We start from the raw sequence: 20,935 nt of genomic DNA on the forward strand, positions 1-20,935 counted from the left end.
AAATCAGGGTTTGTCTGGTGCTCTGGCAGTTTGTTTGCACTGAGACGTGCACCAAGAAAAGTGCAATTGATTGAGTTTTCATGTTTAAAAATATAAAATGCAGCAGTTATTTAAGTTATCTTACTATTAGAAAAAGACTCAAAATGAAGCTAAATAATGATTTTATTAAAAAAAGGAGCAAGAAATGCAACTTGATAACTTTAGGTAGTATTTAGAAGGAAAAATAACTGAGTTTTTTAGGATCTAATTTTGAAGAGCTCCATCTGGTATTTTTCATGTTATACATAAAATAAAGGAAGCTAGCTAAGAGAAGGATTCCAGAATCCATATTAGCAGAGAAGTTCTGTTATGCCACCACAGAGGTCATACATGTGTACATACACATACAGAGGCAGACACTACACACACACAGGCTTTTCCACCAATTTAATTCAGCGGTTATATTAACTATTTTATTTATATATACTTAACTACTTACTTAACTAAGTAAGTATATTATCTTGCTTCACCGGCAGTCTCAGCCCAAAGGTTGTACGTGCATACATCAATAATCAGCAAAAATTTTCAGAGCAGCCATTGAATTTGTTCACAGCCCAATTCCTTTGTTTCATATTTACATTTTACATATGTATGTATGAATGAAAATTTATATGGCTGCCCAACTCATACTCAGTGACTCCTGGTGGCTTACAACAATAAAATGGAGTTTGGGGCATACAGAAAAAATTGGAGCATCCAATAAAATTTGAAATTTAGAGCACACAAGAGATTAATTCATTCTAAATGTTAAATAAACATTAAAACCTACAAAATAATATTCATTAGAGTTTCCATTAAATCAATAAAAAGAAACTGACCATATATCTGTAATCCAGGATTATAAAACTAAGGATGTGCTATTTCCAAAAGTGATCAGTTTTGTTTCTCTTGTGCACAATAAAGCCATAATAATTATATTTGTTTTTATTTCTTTTTTTGGTATTAACATTTTTAAAAAAGGAATTTTGGAGAATAAATATGCCAATTTACCAAAATATTTCTAACAAATCTTTCAATTATTTTTATAGGAGGTTTACAAGCCATTGCAGAATTGCTACAGGTAGATTGTGAAATGTATGGGCTTACTAATGACCATTACAGTGTCACGTTAAGACGATATGCTGGAATGGCTCTGACAAATCTAACTTTTGGAGATGTAGCCAATAAGGTAGGTTCGAATCTATTTGGATTTATTTCTATTTATGTTTTTATACTTCACAGAATGATTCTTGCTATTTAAAGTCTCGTTGTAAATTCTGAATCTAGGTGTCATCTGAATCTATCATCAGCAGTTTTCTTCTTGGGTGAACTAATTATAATGAGCCAAGATCCAGTTCTTTTTGTTTCATCTTATTCGTGCAGCTCTTTATTCATTGAAATTGTCTTTTTTTTAAAAAAAGATTATGCTCCTACCCTTGTTCTATGCAATGAATGTTGACCTATAATTATATATGTTATTTATACTTGTACCATCAATTATTTTCATTTATATTTGGATGTGTGCTTGTTTTATTGTGATTTTTGAGAAGCTTATTTCAGATCCCCCCCCCATGCTTTTGGGGGTTCTTCCCCTTTTTGGTATTCAATTAGGTTTGGGGGTTCTCAGCTAAGATGTTCTCTTAAACCTCCCCTAGGGAAAAAAACTGCTTCTAACGTATTATGTTCGTCATTCTCATTTGTTTATTACTTTAGTTTTATGAAAAGCCATTAGTTGGCTAAGTGCAAAAATACAGAAAAGAAATAATTCTATTTTGAATATCCATTAGATAATTTATCCTCAACTGCCAGCATAAACCTAATTACCTGCTTCATAAAATCTCTCTCTCTCTTTCAAATAGGCTACTTTGTGTTCTATGAAGGGTTGCATGAGAGCTTTAGTAGCACAGTTAAAATCTGAAAGTGAAGATTTGCAGCAGGTAAACTTCATTGCTAGGATATTCCATTTCTATATATTTATAACTTTCATGCAACATTTCTTTTTTGCTTCCTTTGTATACTGTAATCTGCTATCTGGATCTTCTGTTTTTCAAAAGTTTTCCCATTTTGTTTTCTTATTCTGTATACTTTCAGTTAGTATATTTAGTGACATAATTTTTCTGAATTTGTTTTGAGGGGAAAAAAACCAATTGATGTGACTGGGGACAACTTGAGGAACTATCCAGTCACTAAATTGATTAGTGGAACAAATCAAGCATTAAATGTTATTTGCCTTTCGTTTTACTACAACATTTGATTTTTTAAAAACTTCTAAATGAATTAATATTGAGTTGAACTAATTATAATGTCTGAAAGTCCATCAAATAAGATATTTTTTTATAAGCAAACTATCCATATTAGGGATTTTACATTGATGCAATTTATTTTCTTACCCTGAGAAATATTTTATTTTATATTGAATACTTTATGCTAAAATAATAATTAATTTGGAAAAGTTTTCATATTTCATAATACTGTATTAGAACGCTTTCATTTACAGTGAATAGTGTAAATAACATAGATAGACAAATAGAAATAGAGGTTTATAGATACTATTTTACCTCAGATATGTTGTCTGTTATTGTCAAGAATTCTTATGACAAATTTTAAAAAAGATGATGTTCTATATTTCTGATTTAAAGTCTCAAGCACTGAATTATTTAAAATCAATATACATTGGTACCTCGGTACTCATCGTTAGTGGTTCTGGGAGATGCAGTGGCTACCAAAAACAATAAGTATCAAACAATTTTTTCCTATAAGAAATAGTGTAGTGAGTTACTAGACAGCCAACATTGACAAGTTCTAGTTTGTAGGTTGAGTATCAAAGAAATGAATAGCACCACGACTAAATTTGCATGTCAAACCGCATTGAGTACCAAATTTGATGGGTTTCATAGCAGTTGAAACTCGATAGCATTGTATTAAACTAGCATATTAAAATGAGTAATAAAATATTTTTCAGAATGCCAAGTTAAAGCACATTACTTTTTTATTATTTCATTAACAATATTATAGGTTATTGCAAGTGTTTTAAGAAATTTGTCTTGGCGGGCAGATGTGAATAGTAAGAAGACACTACGAGAGGTTGGGAGTGTGAAAGCACTAATGGAATGTGCTTTGGAAGTTAAAAAGGTACTGTAGCAAATTAGTGTTTCTTTAGTATTTAAATATATTTTAAAAAATCTATTTTCTTGTTTAAGAATATACATAAGAGAGAGTTCAAATAGTTACTTTTGTGAAAGAAGACAATCATCAGTAATAATTCCTGGAAAGCAGAAGCTTTTCTGGGAAGGAAGCTAGGAGGAAGAATTGGTTAAAAAAAATATTTTCCACTTATGGTACCCTTCTAAATAAACTATATACTTGCCATTTTTATCTGATTGCTGTTTTTGTTTGTATATTATTTTGTAATAGTACTGTACTTTAGAACAAATTTAGTTGGTTGTGTATTAAATTAATTAGTTTTGAATCCCAGTGAAATCAACTCAATATGTTGGGTAAAATCATTTAGTTCCCATAGATTAAAGTCTGTTTGAATTTATACAGTAATTTCCATCTAGTAAATACATTTAAATTTAAATTGTTATAAAAGCCGATGGGAAATAACTCCCAAAATAAGTACTTTAATTTTGGTGGGACAGGTGTTCTCTACTAAACCTTATTATATTAACAATTTGAAATTTTTACTAGGGCTATAATATGTCTTTGGGATACATCTGTAATGTACATGTATGCATAAATGTATGTATTTGTTCTTTTCCATGCCACAATGAAGAAGCTATCACTGGATTACTATCAAATAATAAAATGCCTATGGTATATTTACAATGATATAACAATAAATGGCTACACATACACAAATTCTTCTCATATTTAAATAAAGACATATATTATTATTATTATTATTATTATTATTATTATTATTATTATTTTAATTTATATGCCGCCCTTCTCCCAACGGGACTCAGGGTGGCGCACAACATATTTAAAACAAAACATAAATACATTCCCCCCCCCGATAAAACCGAATTAAATCAAATTTTAAAGTTGTGTCTCTATCAAATTGCTAAAAAATAAACCCCATATAAAATCCTCCCTAGGTCAGGTCCGCTTGTTGGAAAAGCCATGTCTTGAGGGCGCGACGGAAAGCAGGGAGATCCGGAATCATCCNGCATTACAGTAGTCCAGGCGGGAGGTGACAAGAGCATGAGTGACTGTGCGTAAGGCATCCCGGTCCAGAAAAGGCCGCAACTGGTAAATCAGGCGAACCTGATAAAACGCCCCCCTGGTCACGGCCGACAGATGGTCATCCAAAGTCAGCCGTGAATCCAGGAGGACCCCCAAGTTGCGCGCCCTCTCTGAGGGGGCCAGAGATTCGCCCCCTATATTCTATTATACATGTAGACATAGACCCATACATTGATAAAGTTGCTACATGATTGCTACCATGGGCAGAGTAGTGATTTTGAGCAAAAAAGGGGAAGGAGGAGGATAAGGCCTGTCAAGCACTTGTGAGGGGCATAGAAAATTATTGATCCTGCAGGGCCAGCTTACCTGCTAATCCACTTATCCATTGATATCTTAAGACAGGGGTCCCAAACCCCCAGGCTGCGGCCCACTACTGGACCCTGGCCTATTTGCAACTGTGCCATGGGCCAACACACACACACACACACACACACACACACACACACACACACACAGGTCGAGTGCACGTGCATGTGCACTGGCCTGCCACTCATGTGAGTTGAGCTGCGCCACGTGTGTGCCGGCCTGCCACTCACACGGCCCGCTTCCCCTCTCCCAGCCAGGCCGCCAAGCCACAAAGGTTGGGGACCACTGTCTGAAGATATTTCCTATTGAAATAAAGTGTTAATGTTTTTTATGCAGCTAGGAAATCTAATGTAATGTTTTACTCTCTGCAGGAATCTACGCTGAAAAGTGTATTGAGTGCCTTATGGAACCTATCAGCACATTGCACTGAGAATAAAGCTGATATATGTGCAGTGGATGGTGCTCTTGCCTTTTTGGTTGGCACACTGACGTACCGAAGCCAAACAAATACTTTAGCCATCATTGAAAGTGGAGGGGGAATTCTTCGTAATGTGTCTAGCTTGATTGCTACAAATGAGGACCATAGGTAAGCATACTGTTTTATTGCATTATTTAATTATCCATTCAATCCAAGATGTTTTATGAATGATTTGGGTGTGGGAGGCAAACTCTCGAATCAGATCTTAACTTAATGAAGCTCTTATAAAGAGATGAGGAGCTGCTGTCTCAGCAGAGGCAGCTGAGTAGCCCTGTTTCCTTTTCATCTTTCTGTATTAGATTCATATTTCTAGAGTAAAATTACTTTATGTGCAGAATATTTAAAGTAAGTGAAATAGCATTATCAGCATAATATCTGCATGTAATAATTAGGGATATTCACATGGCTATCTCCTTGGCATTGGGAATATTTGCCATGGTAAATGATCTGTTGGAAACTATTGTTTCCATAGTACTGTTTGACTTTTTTTGATTTCATTCTTTGATAGGATTTGTTATTCAGAGCTTACAAGCCATATTGTATATGGAAAAATAACATGTTGATATATTTGAACTTTTTCGTGTTGTTAATGTGATCATTTTTATGCTTACATCTCAATTCCAGGCAAATATTGAGAGAGAATAACTGCTTGCAAACCCTCTTACATCATTTGAAGTCTCACAGTTTGACAATAGTCAGTAATGCATGTGGAACTTTGTGGAACCTGTCTGCACGGAATGCAAAGGACCAGGAAGCATTGTGGGACTTGGGAGCAGTCAGTATGCTCAAAAATCTCATACATTCAAAGCACAAGATGATAGCCATGGGGAGTGCTGCCGCTCTAAGAAATTTAATGGCAAACAGACCTGCAAAATACAAAGATGCTAATATTATGTCTCCAGGTTCAAGTTTACCATCTCTCCACGTCAGAAAGCAAAAAGCACTGGAAGCAGAATTAGATGCTCAACAATTATCTGAGACTTTTGACAACATTGATAATTTAAGTCCCAAAACATCTCACCGCAATAAGCAAAGACATAAACAGAATCTTTACAGTGAATATGTTTTGGATGGTAATCGCCATGAAGATGGAGTGTGCAGGTCAGAAAATTTTAACAGTGGAAATGTGACTGTACTTTCACCATATTTAAATACTACAGTATTGCCTGGCTCCTCCTCCTCAAGCAGAGGAAATACTGAGAATTCTCGTTCTGAAAAAGAACGGAGTTTAGATAGGGAACGTGCAGTGGGATTGAACAGCTACCATAGCACAGCAGAAACTTCTGGCAATTCTTCTAAACGAATAGGAATGCAAATTTCTACTGCTGCTACTCAGATTTCAAAAGTAATGGAGGAAACAACAAATATGCACATATCACAAGATGAAAGAAGCAGTGGATCTATAACAGAAATTCACTGTTTGTCGGAAGACAGAAATGCTTTAAGAAGAACTTCTACTGGTCACTCTCACACAAATAGTTATAACTTTCCAAAATCTGAGAACAGGGCATGTTCTGTACCATATTCAAAGGTAGAGTATAAAAGAGCTTCTAATGATAGTTTAAACAGTGTCAGTAGCAGTGATGGGTATGGTAAAAGAGGACAAATGAAGCCTATAGAATCTTATTCTGAAGATGACGAAAGTAAATTTTGCAGTTATGGACAGTATCCTGCTGATTTAGCTCATAAAATACACAGTGCTAATCATATGGATGACAATGATGGAGAATTGGATACTCCAATAAACTATAGTCTGAAATACTCTGATGAACAATTGAATTCTGGAAGGCAGAGCCCATCTCAGAATGAAAGATGGGCAAGACCTAAGCATGTAATAGAAGAAGAAATAAAGCAGAATGAGCAAAGGCAATCCAGAAGTCAAAGTGGAGCATATCCTGTATATCCTGAGAGTGGTGATAATAAACACCTAAGTTATCAATCAGCTTTTGGACAGCCAGAATGTGTATCTCCTTTCAGATCAAGAGAATCCAGTAATTCAGAACAAAACAGAGTAGGATGTAATCATGGAATAAATCCCAAAGTCAGTCAATCCTTGTGTCAGGTTGACGATTATGCGACTGATAAGCCTACAAATTATAGTGAGCATTATTCTGAAGAGGAACAACATGAGGAAGAAGATCATCCAACTAACTACAGCATAAAGTACGATGAAGAGGCGCACCATGTAGATCAGCCAATTGATTACAGCCTTCGATATTCAACAGATGTTCCTCCTGCACAGAAACCATCTTTTTCATTTTCAAAAACTCCATCGGTACAGAGTACTAAAACAGATCATATTTCATCGAGCAGTGGAAATACATCATCCTCTGCTGCGTCGAAAAAACATAACCAACTTCATCCAAAATCTGCTCAGAATAAGACAAATCATACTCAGAAGCCTACATCCTGCAAAGCACCTTCCATTAACCAGGAAACAATGCAAACGTACTGTGTAGAAGATACACCAATATGTTTTTCAAGATGTAGCTCTCTATCATCTTTATCATCAGCTGAAGATGAAACAGGACGTGATCATTCCACACGGGTAGCTGATACTGATAACTTTCTGAAGATAGTTGGAATGAAAGAAAACGGTGGGAATCTGTCAACAGCAGTTACAACTAATGAAACCTCATTAACTTCCCAGCATCTTAGAACAAAATCAAATAGACTTCAGACTTCTACTATTTCTCCTTCTGATTCAACAAGACATAAAGTTGTTGAGTTTTCTTCGGGTGCCAAGTCTCCTTCAAAAAGTGGTGCACAAACTCCCAAGAGCCCACCAGAACATTATGTACAGGAGACTCCACTCATGTTTAGCAGATGTACCTCTGTGAGTTCCTTGGATAGTTTTGAGAGCCGTTCGATTGCTAGCTCTGTTCAAAGTGAGCCATGTAGTGGGATGATAAGTGGTATAATAAGCCCAAGTGATCTTCCAGATAGTCCTGGGCAAACAATGCCGCCCAGCAGAAGTAAAACTCCACCGCCTACCCAAGTGCCCCAAGTAAAGAGAGAAACAGCCAAAGCAAAAGTATCTAACACTGAAAAGAGAGAATCTGGACCAAGACAAATAGCTGTAAATACAGCTGTTCAAAGGGTGCAGGTAATGCAAGATGCTGACACATTGTTACACTTTGCAACAGAAAGTACACCAGATGGATTTTCTTGTTCATCAAGCCTGAGTGCTTTGAGTCTTGATGAACCATTTATACAGAAAGATGTAGAATTGAGAATAATGCCTCCTGTGCATGAAAGTGATCATGTAAATGAAGCAGAACTTGAACAATCAAATGATACCAACGATAAACTAGAAAAAGATACAAAAGAACCCACTGAAATAGAGAAAGATATTCTAGATGATTCAGATGAAGATGATATTGAAATATTGGAGGAGTGTATTATTTCTGCTATGCCAACTAAGTCTTCACGTAAAACCAAAAAGCCTTCGCAGGTAACTGCTTCTAAAATACCTCCACCTGTAGCCAGAAAACCAAGCCATTTGCCTGTATATAAAGTTCTTCCTTCTCAAAGCAGATTACATTCCCAAAAGCATGTTACATTTACACCTGGTGATGACATGCCACGTGTTTATTGTGTTGAGGGAACACCAATAAATTTTTCAACAGCTACATCTCTGAGTGATCTAACAATAGAATCACCACCAAATGAACTGGCCAGTACAGGGATTGCTGTTTCAGGAATGGAATCAGCTGAAATTGAAAAGAGGGATACAATTCCCACGGAAGGAAGAAATACGGAAGATGCTCAAAGGGGAAAAAACAGCTCTACTGTTGGGTTAAATGATGACAAAACAGAAGAAGGTGATGATATTCTTGCAGAATGTATTAATTCTGCTATGCCAAAAGGGAAAAGTCACAAACCTTTCAGAGTGAAAAAGATAATGGATCAAATCCAGCTAGCATCTACATCTTCCCCAATAAATACTAAAAATCAACTAGAAATAGAGAAAAAGAAACCAACGTCACCAGTAAAACCTATGCCACAAAGTAATGAGTACAGAGCACGCTTAAGAAAAAATGTAGAATCAAAAAATAATTTTAGTAGTGAAAGAAATAATGAGAATAAAGAGACAAAGAAGCAGACTCTTGAAAATAATTCAAAAGATGTTAATGATAAACTTCCAAATAATGAGGAGCGTACAAGAGGAAGCTTTGCATTTGATTCTCCCCACCATTATACTCCAATTGAAGGAACTCCATATTGTTTTTCTCGAAATGACTCTTTGAGTTCCTTGGAATTTGATGATGATGTAGATCTTTCAAGAGAAAAGGCAGAACTGAGAAAGGAGAAAAACAATAAAATTGAAGCCAATTCCAATACGGAATATATTTCAACTCAGCAATCAGTTAGTGGATCACAAGCTGGTCAAAAGCACTCTTCAACTGGAAGAAATCAACCCAAACCTTTAGGGCAAAACCAGATCTCTTTTTGTCCATCAGCCAAAGACATTACGTCTACAGATGAAAAAACACAAAATTTTGCAATAGAAAATACACCTGTTTGTTTCTCTCGTAATTCCTCTCTGAGTTCTCTCAGTGATATTGATCAGGAAAACAACAACAGCAAAGAAAGTGAACCTGTAGAACAAATAGAACCACCTGATAAACATATAGAATCAACTAGGGCACAGGTTTCTGGATATGCTCCTAAATCATTTCATGTAGAAGATACACCTGTATGTTTTTCAAGGAACAGTTCCCTTAGTTCTCTTAGTATTGATTCAGAAGATGACCTTTTGCAGGAATGTATTAGTTCAGCCATGCCTAAAAAGAAAAGGCCATCAAGGTCAAAGGGGGATAGTGAAAAATTTAGTTCTAGAAACACTGGAGGCATTTTAGCAGAAGGTCTCACATTAGATTTGAAAGATATACAAAGGCCTGATTCAGAGAACGGTTTCTCACCAGATTCAGAGAACTTTGACTGGAAAGCTATTCAGGAAGGTGCAAATTCTATAGTTAGCTGTTTACATCAAGCTGCTGCAGCAGCATCACTATCTAGACAAGCTTCATCAGATTCAGATTCAATCCTTTCATTAAAATCGGGAATTTCCTTAGGATCACCATTTCATCTTACACCAGATCAAGAAGAAAAACCTTTTACTACTAATAAGGGTCCAAGAATTATTAAACCAGGAGAGAAGAGTACAATGGAAAATAAGAAAATTGAGTCTGAAAATAAAGGAATTAAAGGAGGAAAGAAAGTTTATAAAAGCATGATTACAGGTAAAGCTCGTTCTAATTCTGAACTTACAAGCCATTTGAAACAGCCCTTGCAAACAAATATGCCCTCTATTTCCCGAGGAAGAACAATGATTCATATTCCTGGAGTTCGAAATAGTTCTTCAAGTACAAGTCCAGTTTCTAAAAAAGGACCACAACTAAAGAATGCAGCATCCAAAAGTCCAAATGAAAGCCAGAGTTCTACTAGCTCTCCAAGAGTTGCCAAACCTTCTATGAAATCTGATCCAAGCCCTATATCTAGACAGCCATCTCAACAGGGTATTTCAAGTAAAGGACATTCTAGGTCAGGATCTAGAGATTCTACACCTTCTAGACCACAACAACAACCATTAAGTAGGCCTCTGCAGTCGCCTGGCAGGAACTCAATTTCACCAGGTAGAAATGGCATAAGTCCTCCCAATAAGCTTTCCCAGCTGCCAAGAACAGCATCACCAAGTACAGCTTCCAATAAATCATCAGGTGCAGCAAGAATGGCATATACATCACCAGGCAGACAAATGAACCAACAGACTGTAGCAAAACAAACAGGATTGCCTAAAAGTACTAGTGGAATTCCTAGAAGTGAATCTGCCTCAAAAGGATTAAATCAAATGTCTGGTATCAGCGGATCAAATAAAAAGACTGACTTATCTAGAATGTCATCAGCCAAATCAAGTGGAAGTGAATCTGACCGGTCAGAGAGACCTGTTTTAGTACGTCAGTCAACTTTTATTAAAGAAACCCCAAGTCCTACTCTAAGAAGGAAATTAGAGGAGTCTGTCTCATTTGAATCTTTGTCACCTTCTAGACCAGACTCTCCAACCCAGTCCCAAACACATACTCCAGTTTTAAGTCCATCACTTCCTGACATGTCTTTATCTTCTCACTCAGCCATCCAAGCCAGTGGCTGGAGAAAATTACCTCCTAACCTGAGTCCATCTTTAGAATACAGTGATGGGAGGCCAACAAAACGGCATGACATAACTCGATCTCATTCTGAGAGTCCATCCAGATTGCCAATTAACAGATCAGGAACTTGGAAACGTGAACACAGTAAACATTCTTCATCACTTCCTCGTGTAAGTACTTGGCGAAGGACAGGAAGTTCTTCCTCAATTCTTTCAGCTTCTTCAGAATCCAGTGAAAAGGCAAAAAGTGAAGATGAAAAGCAACATGTGACTTCTTTTTCTGGACTCAAACAAGGTAAAGAAAATCAAGCACCAACCAAAGGGACTTGGAGAAAAATAAAGGAAAATGAAATTCCTCAAATAATGACAAGTCCTCCTCAGAATATCTTATCAAGTCCCACCAATGGTGCTGATTCACAAACTCTCATTTATCAGATGGCCCCTGCAGTCTCTAAAACAGAGGATGTATGGGTGAGGATTGAGGACTGTCCTATTAATAATCCAAGGTCTGGAAAATCTCCAACGGGAAATACTCCCCCCATTATTGACAGTGGTTCAGAGAAAAGCAGTATAAATAGCAAAGATTCAAAAGATCTTCATGGAAAACAAAATACCGGAAATGGAAATGTCCCTGTTCGTACCATGGGTTTAGAAACCCGATTGAATTCATTTATCCAGTCTGATGGTCCAGACAAGAAAGGAACTGAAACAAAAATTGTTCTAAGCAATTCTTCAACTGCCCCAGAGACTAGTGAAAACACTCTAAGTGAGCGCACACCATTTAGTTCTAGCAGCTCAAGTAAACACAGCTCACCCAGTGGTGCTGTTGCAGCACGTGTGACACCTTTTAACTATAATCCAAGCCCCAGGAAAAGTAGTGTGGATAACAGTTCTGTTCGACCATCGCAGATACCAACACCAGTAAATAACAGTACAAAAAAACGAGACTCAAAGACTGAAAGTCCAGATTCGAGTGATGCACAAAGCCCTAAGCGCCATTCAGGGTCTTATCTGGTGACTTCTGTTTAATAAAAAATTAACAATATTGATTTATGTGGATTTTTTAAAAAATAAAGCAGCAAAATTGTGGTTAGCCCCTCTTTTTTTTGTAAATAGGTTTGATTCTTGTAGAGGGTTCTTGTTCTGGAAGCCATATATATTCTTTGTCTTCACTAATAATATTTGAGGGATTCCCAATTGATAATTTAGCAATAAAATTGCTAAAATAATTATATTTGTACAGTATATTTTACATATATTTAATTAACATCCCATACCTTTATAATTGTTTTGATGGGTTGGGGGAATTTAGAAAGATGAAAAACAGATTAAAATAAATAATTCTATTAATATATCACTCACTTCTAGAGTTGCAAAATGGCTAAATAACTTCAGGGAAAAATTGGTATTTATGCCAAAAAAAAACAACCCCTCCACCTTAGTATTTGTGAAGCCACTAACCTTTTAATTAATCATGTGGCTGTGAAATTCACAGTAATATGGTTTCTGCTGAACAAACCTTTTATTCCTGCATGGATAGAACTGATGGTTCATTTTCTGAAATGATAATTAACATTTCTGTGGTCACATAATGTGCATAGATAGTTATAGTGAAATAAATACATTTTTGTTTTTGTGCTCTGCAAAAAAGAAAAAAGGACATCTGTGTATGTGTAAACCTTGAACAAAATTATTTTACCAGAACTAGATTTTAACTGACAGTAGGTAGGATTTTTGCTATGCTGTAACTTGTTGTATATTCTGGTATTTGAGGTAAGATGGCTGCTTTTTATTAATGAGGCACAGGTGAAGTCTCAACAAAACTAAATGACGGAATAAATTATTGCTGTATGTACATTTTGTTGTGTGTTACTTTTGCAGTACATAACAATCAATGTTTTAATTTTAATGTTTAAGAAATCCGTTTCCTATTATGCATTTCCTCAAAAAGCGTGTTGGGAACAATAATTATTCTACTGAAGTCAGTGGAAACATTCTTACAAATTTGAATGGATCTGCATTATATCCACTGCCTAATACAGTCGCACACTGGTTTTCTTCCAATTTCTAATAGCTGTTTATATGTATCAGCTGCAGCTTTAGGATATAGCATTAGTGTTTTCAGCTGAAATGTTTTTGGGTTCCTCCAGTACAGAAAAGAAGTACTTCCATATATATGCCCAAAGGCATAAATTTCCTATTGCACAGCCTAGAGTGCTTTCAATATACAAATACAACATGGAAAGTATTGAGAATGAAAGTTGTTTAGAATATTTTTTTTCATTTGGTTAATGCACTAGGAACTAATGTACTAAATTTTAGTGTCTTATAGAAAATAAGATTTGTATATTAAACTGCTCTGGACAAACCAACTTGGTATTTACATATATTTTTACTTTAGAGACCTTCCGTGACTGTTTACAACAGAAGTACTCTACTAAGTGCCTCTATACAGAAATAGCAACATGCGTGTGCACATTGTTAATTAAAACAGTATTGAGCAAATCAAATATAATCTCAGGCAGGTTTTCATTATTACAATCCTATTCATGATTATTTGACAAGTTCAAAATCTGTTTACAGATGTTCTCAGATAATCCAGTTTAATCTATAAATCAAACCAACGCTTTAAAATATGTGGATGCTACAACAACTATTCTAATAACAGTTTTAACTTTTTCAGACCAGATAATAACCTCTAAATTAGGATAGAGTGACAGCAACAATTAGTATGCATTTTCAACTGATTGATGGCCAAATTCACACAAAACAGAAAACTAGATGTGAGAAATGATCACAGTATCCCTTTTACTTATTTCCTTATATTTTTTTTTCTTACACTTATAATAAAAGTGTGAAAAAAGAAACGTTAAGAGAAACAATTTAAGGTTTTATAGTGCCCAACTTTAAAGCACCATGTAAAACCTTAAATTGTTATCGCTGTTAGTTATTAAGATTAGCAAAAATAAGCCAATGTTGTAAACTTCAAAGTATTTTTATATTAGGATAGTTGAGATTATTTGCAATTTGTCTAGGTCTCAACATCATGATAAACTAGCCCATGGTAGGAATTCTAGGGATGTTTTGGAGGTGTTTAGAATTGCAGCTCCTGCAGTCATTTGCCATTGACCACAGTAACCAGGTCAAAGTACTTAAAGAATATCAGGCAGGCTGGCTGAGGAATTCTGGGAGTTGAAGTCCACAAGTCATAAAAGGCCTAGTTTGAAAACCCCTGGCTTAGTCTAAAACAGAAATAAGATTCTAAAGTCATGGCCATGCTGGAAGAAGAGACAGCAATCTAGGCCTTGTAAATTGGTTAAGCATTACATAATTGTATATTTTGATGCAGGTTTGATTTTTAATTTCCCAGCCTCTATTCCACTGGGTTTTTTTTTAAATGCACACATATAGCTAGGCAATTAGCCCAATACTACTAATCCTAATATTACTAAGACCACAAAAATAATTAATTTAAATTTAAGGTGTCGCCCCCAAAGTATGACATAAGAATAGATGTAACTTCCTATTACTGATTCTCCGTCAAAAAGATTATATATATTTATTTCTTGTACTTTTTGCCTTTTAATAGGGCATATTTATTGGCATACCATATTGGTAGAATATCTTACGTGAACACAAGGCCTGCTTATCATATATATAATCTTTGTGATGGATTAATGTATATGTTTCAATGTACTTTTTGTGAGGCATCTTATGTGGATCAATAAACAGGATCAGTACGCAGTATGGTTCATCTCAATTTATCTTTAAATCGCTTGTTGTATAAAGACAATAGGAAAGCATAATGGGAAAAGCCCATCATATACCCCTGTCTTTGCTGACTATTAAACTTTAATTCAGCAACTGGAGGTCACTAATGTTGTCATATTTGTACTTGCTGATTACTGCTATTTTGCTTCTACTGAAATTAATCACTAACTTGTAAAAGTGATGCGCCGTGCAGTATGGATAGAACCAAGTCAAGAAATTAAGGCAACATTTTTTAAAAAGTTGACCGATTCTTTTAAAGTTTTTCTGCTTCTTTCTGCAGTTTTGCTAATGAGAATTGTACTAATTTTATCCACTTCCTTGATTATTTGTGAGTTGATGTATAAGACAAGAGCTTTTCTTTTGTAATTTAATTCTCACACTGAAATAAACAAATTATTTGACAAATCAAAGTGCATCTTTTTAACGAAATGTTTCAGAAAATATGCATGTATTATTGTGTCTGCTTTTTATTTACATACTTTCAATTCCAATATATTGAATATATAAACATATAGAAGAAAATATGACCATATCTATCTATCTATCTATCTATCTATCTATCTATCTATCTATCTATCTATCTATCTATCTATCTATCTATCTATCTATCTATCTATCTATCTATCTATCTATCGGGCTGCTGTCCACATTTAATTGTGAATTCCATTTGCTGTCAGTTTATTCACATAATTTGTAGTCTGAAATATGCTCATTCCAAACCATAAAAAGTACTATTCACTGCAGTCCACTATGCATTACAGGATAAAAAAAAATCAGTATTCTAATAATTAACTATATCCTGTTTACAAAGCCATCCATTATTTTTACATATAAAAAGGAGCCGTATTGTGTATCAGATGCCCTGTTGAAATTGGAATCTGGCTTAATCTCTGTTGAGGTTTGCCATCTGACGTTTTGGCTTAAACTAATTTTTTTTTACTGACAGCTCAGTTCTAGAATTTGCATTATAATTATTTATAACCCTGGAACAGGTGTAAATCTGAACCTAAAATGTTATAAACATGTAAGCTCAGGGCTTTTTTTGTCATAGAACACCCAGAATGGAGTTCCAGCACCTTTTTTGGATGGAACCTTGTAGGGTAGGCAAGGTGGATTGTATGACGTGTGTGAGTTCCGGCACCTTTTTTTTTTTTTTTTTTTTTACAAAACACTGTGTAAGCTTAATATTTAACTCCAGTTGGTCTCATAAAATTGCTCTGGGGTGAAAATATCTGGCTCTAGACTGTGACATTCTGAAAGATCTAGATTCTATGTAATTCCTCTACCTTATGTGTGTGTGTGTAGGAAGTCTGAAGATTATAGTCTATGCCCAACTCATGGAGACATCTCACATCTGTTAGGTTTAAGAATAGTCCTATACAAAAGTAATTATGTCAGTCATACATGTGTTTCTATGTTCCATTTGGTGAGTGGCCCAAATAACCTTTCTTAATTAACAACTGTGATACATTTGCTGAGAATACTATTCTCAACCACCATGGTTTTGAAGATTGCCCAATTTTGCTTAATCATCATTACTATTTGACAATATTGTAGTTAATCTATCCATTATATCTTTTGTGTTCTTATATCTGCCCTGTTTTCATTTAAATACATCTATTCAGTATCTTGTTTTTATATAAACTGAACTAGCCAGTTATGATCGCAGATATCTGAAAAGGAAATTTTCAAAGCAGAATCTGAAAAGTGTAAAACTTGGATGCTTTTTCACAGTATGGTATATAACCGTGGTGGCAAACCTATGGCACGGGTGCCAGAGGCGGCACTCAGAGCCCTCTCTGTGGGCACGTGTGCCATCGCCCCAATCCTAGGCCTTCAGCTGGGTTTTATAAAACCTTTTTGCTTTAGGCCTCCGCCGCCATGTGCAAAAAAAAAAAAGTTCAATCAGTCAATTTCAACTTCTCGCGGGGAAAAAAAAAGATTTGCAAAGTTGGAATTGATTGAACTTTTTAGTCCCACCCAGTCTGCTGTTACCACCGCAGCCACGCCCACCCAATGGGCCACACCCAGCCAATTGGCCACACCCAGCCAATGGCCACACCCACCCGGCACCCGACGATGCATAAGTGGGTTTTGCGTTGCAGTTTGGGCACTCGGTCTCTAAAAGGTTCGCCATCACTGGTATATAACATAACTGCATGGTTGCTCAACTTAGAATTTCCTATGACACATGTAAATATAAATGAGCATATTATGTGTAGTATCCATGTGCATGGGAGCTTTTAAATATACAGATAACTTTGGTTTCATGAATTCTTAAATTAGATTGAAAAATTAAGAATGAAAATGTGCAAGAGAGGGCTAAAGTTGGTTTACACGTAGTTGAATAGATATTAAAATAAATAAAATAGAGTATAAGATACTAATATATTACACACAGACTTTGGCTTAATACAGCTCTTTTCAAAACCAGAAAATCTTTCATACAATTGTCCATTGTTACTGTTGAGGAAATAATAGTACATGACCTTTACCAGACAATCTTTTCTCTGCAAATCTTTTAACGTATTGTATATGCTCTGGACAAAAATGCAGGTATTTATTTGATGTTTTATTCACCATTAAGCAAAATCTAGAGATACCATGGTTCAAAATAGATTTAAAACAGCTTTTTATTGTATTTGAAAATTCATATTTTATACGATCTTCTCAAGAGGGCTAAAGCTCTATCTGCTAAATTTAGCATGACTTAGTGTAAATGTGAATAAAATGTATGGTTTGTCTTCTGCAATCTGCCCTTTTAATTGTTTTATTTAAAGTAAATAAAATCTCACTTTGCTAAATTGGAAATTTGCAGCAACATGACTTTCCTGTAATTATGTAAACATTTACTGCTTTTTCTTGGTACTTGTCCAGCATTTGCTCTTGCCTACCTTCTTTATAGGCTATATCTGGAATGAGATATGGCATTCATGAAGATGCTAAGGGCTATAGAATATATATTATAGAGCTGACTAAAATGATGCAGTGGAAAGACCTATTTATGGCTTTCATGATGGAACAAAAGACTTATTTTAGTGAAGGTCTCCCTGCTAGTGAAGATATAACAGGTAGATCTATTCTTTGAGTCTGCTGTGGGTACCCCAAAAACATTAATGGCTGACATTTACCTGGCAATTATGGGATACGTCTGGCTCATTCAAATCACTTCTAGTCAAGAGATCAGGTTAGGGCAATATCGAAAGCTAAGGCATACTTGGGCACTACTGAAATTGTAGAAGGCAATATTTTCAATATTAAGCAAAAATCAAGAACATGGGGCTGTAACCTCAAACTGACAGGAGGGAACTTCAAAAGCAATGTTAGAAAGTATTACTTCACAGAAGCTTGGAACCAATTTCCAGCAGAGGTAGTGGATCAGCCATCAGTAATTGAGTTTAAACATGCTTGAGATAAACATATGCCCATCACCTGAAAATTTTTAAAAAATTAAAAGAAAAACTCAAAGGGCAGACTTGATGGACCAGTAGGTTTTTTTCTGCCCGCAGTTTCCTGTTTCTATGAAATGCCTAGGATAGAGCTATGATTAACTCGCCCACTTATTTCAGTGAGACTAAAGCATGATTTAGTTTAAATATGACTTCTTCATTAAAATATTAAAATATACATCTTAAAGGTATTTGTATATGTAGATCAGCTTTAATGAGTATGCTAGAACCAGATGCTTGTGTATTTTTCAATACTGAATTATATACCAACATTCAAATGTATTGGGAAACTCATGGGTTTACTGTTAAGCACCTCCTGCTGTCCCTTTTCTTAATAGTTGTTTTGGAAACAATGTTAAAATATGCAGCCTATTTGCCTATGTAGTCATTTGGTTTTAGTTTCTAAGGACCATCTCTCACCGATATTTTCTCAGAAGATGAGCAATATAAAGATGCCTAGGGAATTGCAATACATGTAATTAAACAAGAGTGATCTGATTTATTTTACTCATATAGCAATATGGAGCTTTGCTAAAAATTAGTCTCGGATGTAAGTCATGCACACAATAGAGATATATAGGTAATTTTTAAGGCATACATTTTGAAAAATATAAATAAGCATATACTAATGACAAGGTTAATATTTTCAACTAAAGCTGAATAGGATCAGTGAAGGATTTTGTATGGATCAGCTAAACTTTGTCAAGTACTTAACCTGGATTAGGGATAATTGAACAAATCCAATGCATGTCAGAAAGCATATCTACTGCTTAACTAGATTGATTGATTCCAGTGGGCCACTGATTTATTTTATTAATCAAATATATATATCAGCCACAAACGATTCGTGGCAGCTCACAAAGATAAATATGACATAACTGTAACAAAATAGTACATAAAAACATCCTATAATATAATTAATTCCCCAGAATAATACATGCTGTCAGACCACAAAAACCTATTTTCAGTCTGTTCATCCTTTATTATGGTCAGTTACAAAAATTTCACTTAAAATAAAAATGAAATATGCAAATTAAAATGACATATTCATAATGTCATTTTATAAAAAATATAGTTTTGCAAACAACAAAATTTAGCAACATTCAAAAAAACTAAATCATACTGGCTAATATCAACTGTCAGCTATACATAAAATAGATCTAAATGGCTCAGGTTTAATAAAACATATAAAATGCAGCTGTGTATCTTTATAAAACGGGCAATGCAACAATACTGTATATGGATTTTATTTTCAACAGTTACTTCCCTACAAGAACAGAATCTTAAATAGAAAGTGATTTTCGTAAACCTCCTTCTAAGGACAGTTGTTAAAAGTGTATTGTAACATACTGGGGTTTAGTGCTGTCCTAAATTTAGGGATGGAAATTTATCTTGTTGGTTTAAAAAAATATTGCTTTTAAAAATCCTCTAGGGATAACTGATATATATATAATTGATTTCTTCATGTTGCTTAAGGTTGACACAGCTTGTTTGTAATCCATCATCAGTAACGTATCTCATGAAAAGCTGTAACTGCAACATCCAATGAATTTAGTCTCCCAAGTTGATTCAAAATTATCAACCAGGATCAGAGTACCTATAGCATGCTGCAAAAAAACTGTGATTTCAACCACAAAGAAAATATGCACAACCTTTTACTAGTCTCCACTCTAATCACATCAGTTTCATGAAAGACCACATTAGCATACTTTATATCATTTGAAAAAATAGCCCTTAGAAATTGAAATTGTACTCTTTAATGGGGCAAAAAAGCTTTAGCAGTCTATATGGAAACCAAATAAAAGTTACACATGATCTTTTGCTGAAAATGCTTTAAGAAAGCTAATACAAATAATGTCCCTCTAGAGCAGGGATGGGGAACTATGGCCCTTTTATGACTTGTGGACTTCAACTTCCAGAATTCCTGAGCCACGGCATAATAAAAGTAATAAACAGAATAATAAAAAGATTGCAGACTAATGCCAATTGTGAGGCATTTTGAACAATATAATCCCAGTGAGCCCTATGATTACCAAGGAACTGAAACACTATTCACAGATATGTTCAGATTTTAACTTGTTCAATCAGATGTTCATTCAACTGTCAGGCATGGACTCTGGGATGTTTGACAAATACTAGGATCTTAATTTTAGAATTTATCTTTAGTATTTCTTTCTTATGGTTCATGGCAGAGCAAACACAACTCATTTCAAACCAATTGTATATGATAATGATAGTGCATCATTCAATGTGAATGTATCACAATGTGTTTATCAACCAGTTTCAGGGGATAGTATGCAGGGATATTTAACTTACAAAATTATTATGTAAGTTAAATAACAAAGGTGACAGGATACAGTCCTCTTATTGTTAAGAATAGATTTGGTGTAATGTTCTTGTTAGTTTATATCCAGCCTTTATAATGGAAGGACTTGCAGGATACTGTTATCATTAAGTATCTCAATAAAGTATATTCCCATTTTTCCTAATCTGGTTTACAATGAAGGTTGACAC

At 35.0% G+C, this 20,935-nt stretch overlaps 1 protein-coding gene across 1 annotated transcript in view; it reads left to right on the forward strand.

Moving 5' to 3' along the window:
• The window catches only part of APC (APC regulator of WNT signaling pathway), a 48,131-nt gene extending 34,565 nt beyond the window's left edge, over positions 1-13,566 (forward strand). Inside the window, exons 11-15 of the mRNA XM_015822388.1 lie at positions 1,068-1,207; positions 1,878-1,955; positions 3,034-3,150; positions 4,944-5,158; positions 5,675-13,566. Coding sequence (XP_015677874.1) covers positions 1,068-1,207; positions 1,878-1,955; positions 3,034-3,150; positions 4,944-5,158; positions 5,675-12,230 — 7,106 coding nt within the window. The 3' untranslated portion in view covers positions 12,231-13,566. The remainder of the gene's footprint in view (positions 1-1,067; positions 1,208-1,877; positions 1,956-3,033; positions 3,151-4,943; positions 5,159-5,674) is intronic.
• Positions 13,567-20,935: the final 7,369 nt, after the last annotated feature.

Source organism: Protobothrops mucrosquamatus, unplaced genomic scaffold (assembly GCF_001527695.2).
Source record: "Protobothrops mucrosquamatus isolate PMUCROS unplaced genomic scaffold, P.Mucros_1.0 scaffold1545, whole genome shotgun sequence".
Lineage (NCBI taxonomy): Eukaryota > Metazoa > Chordata > Lepidosauria > Squamata > Viperidae > Protobothrops > Protobothrops mucrosquamatus.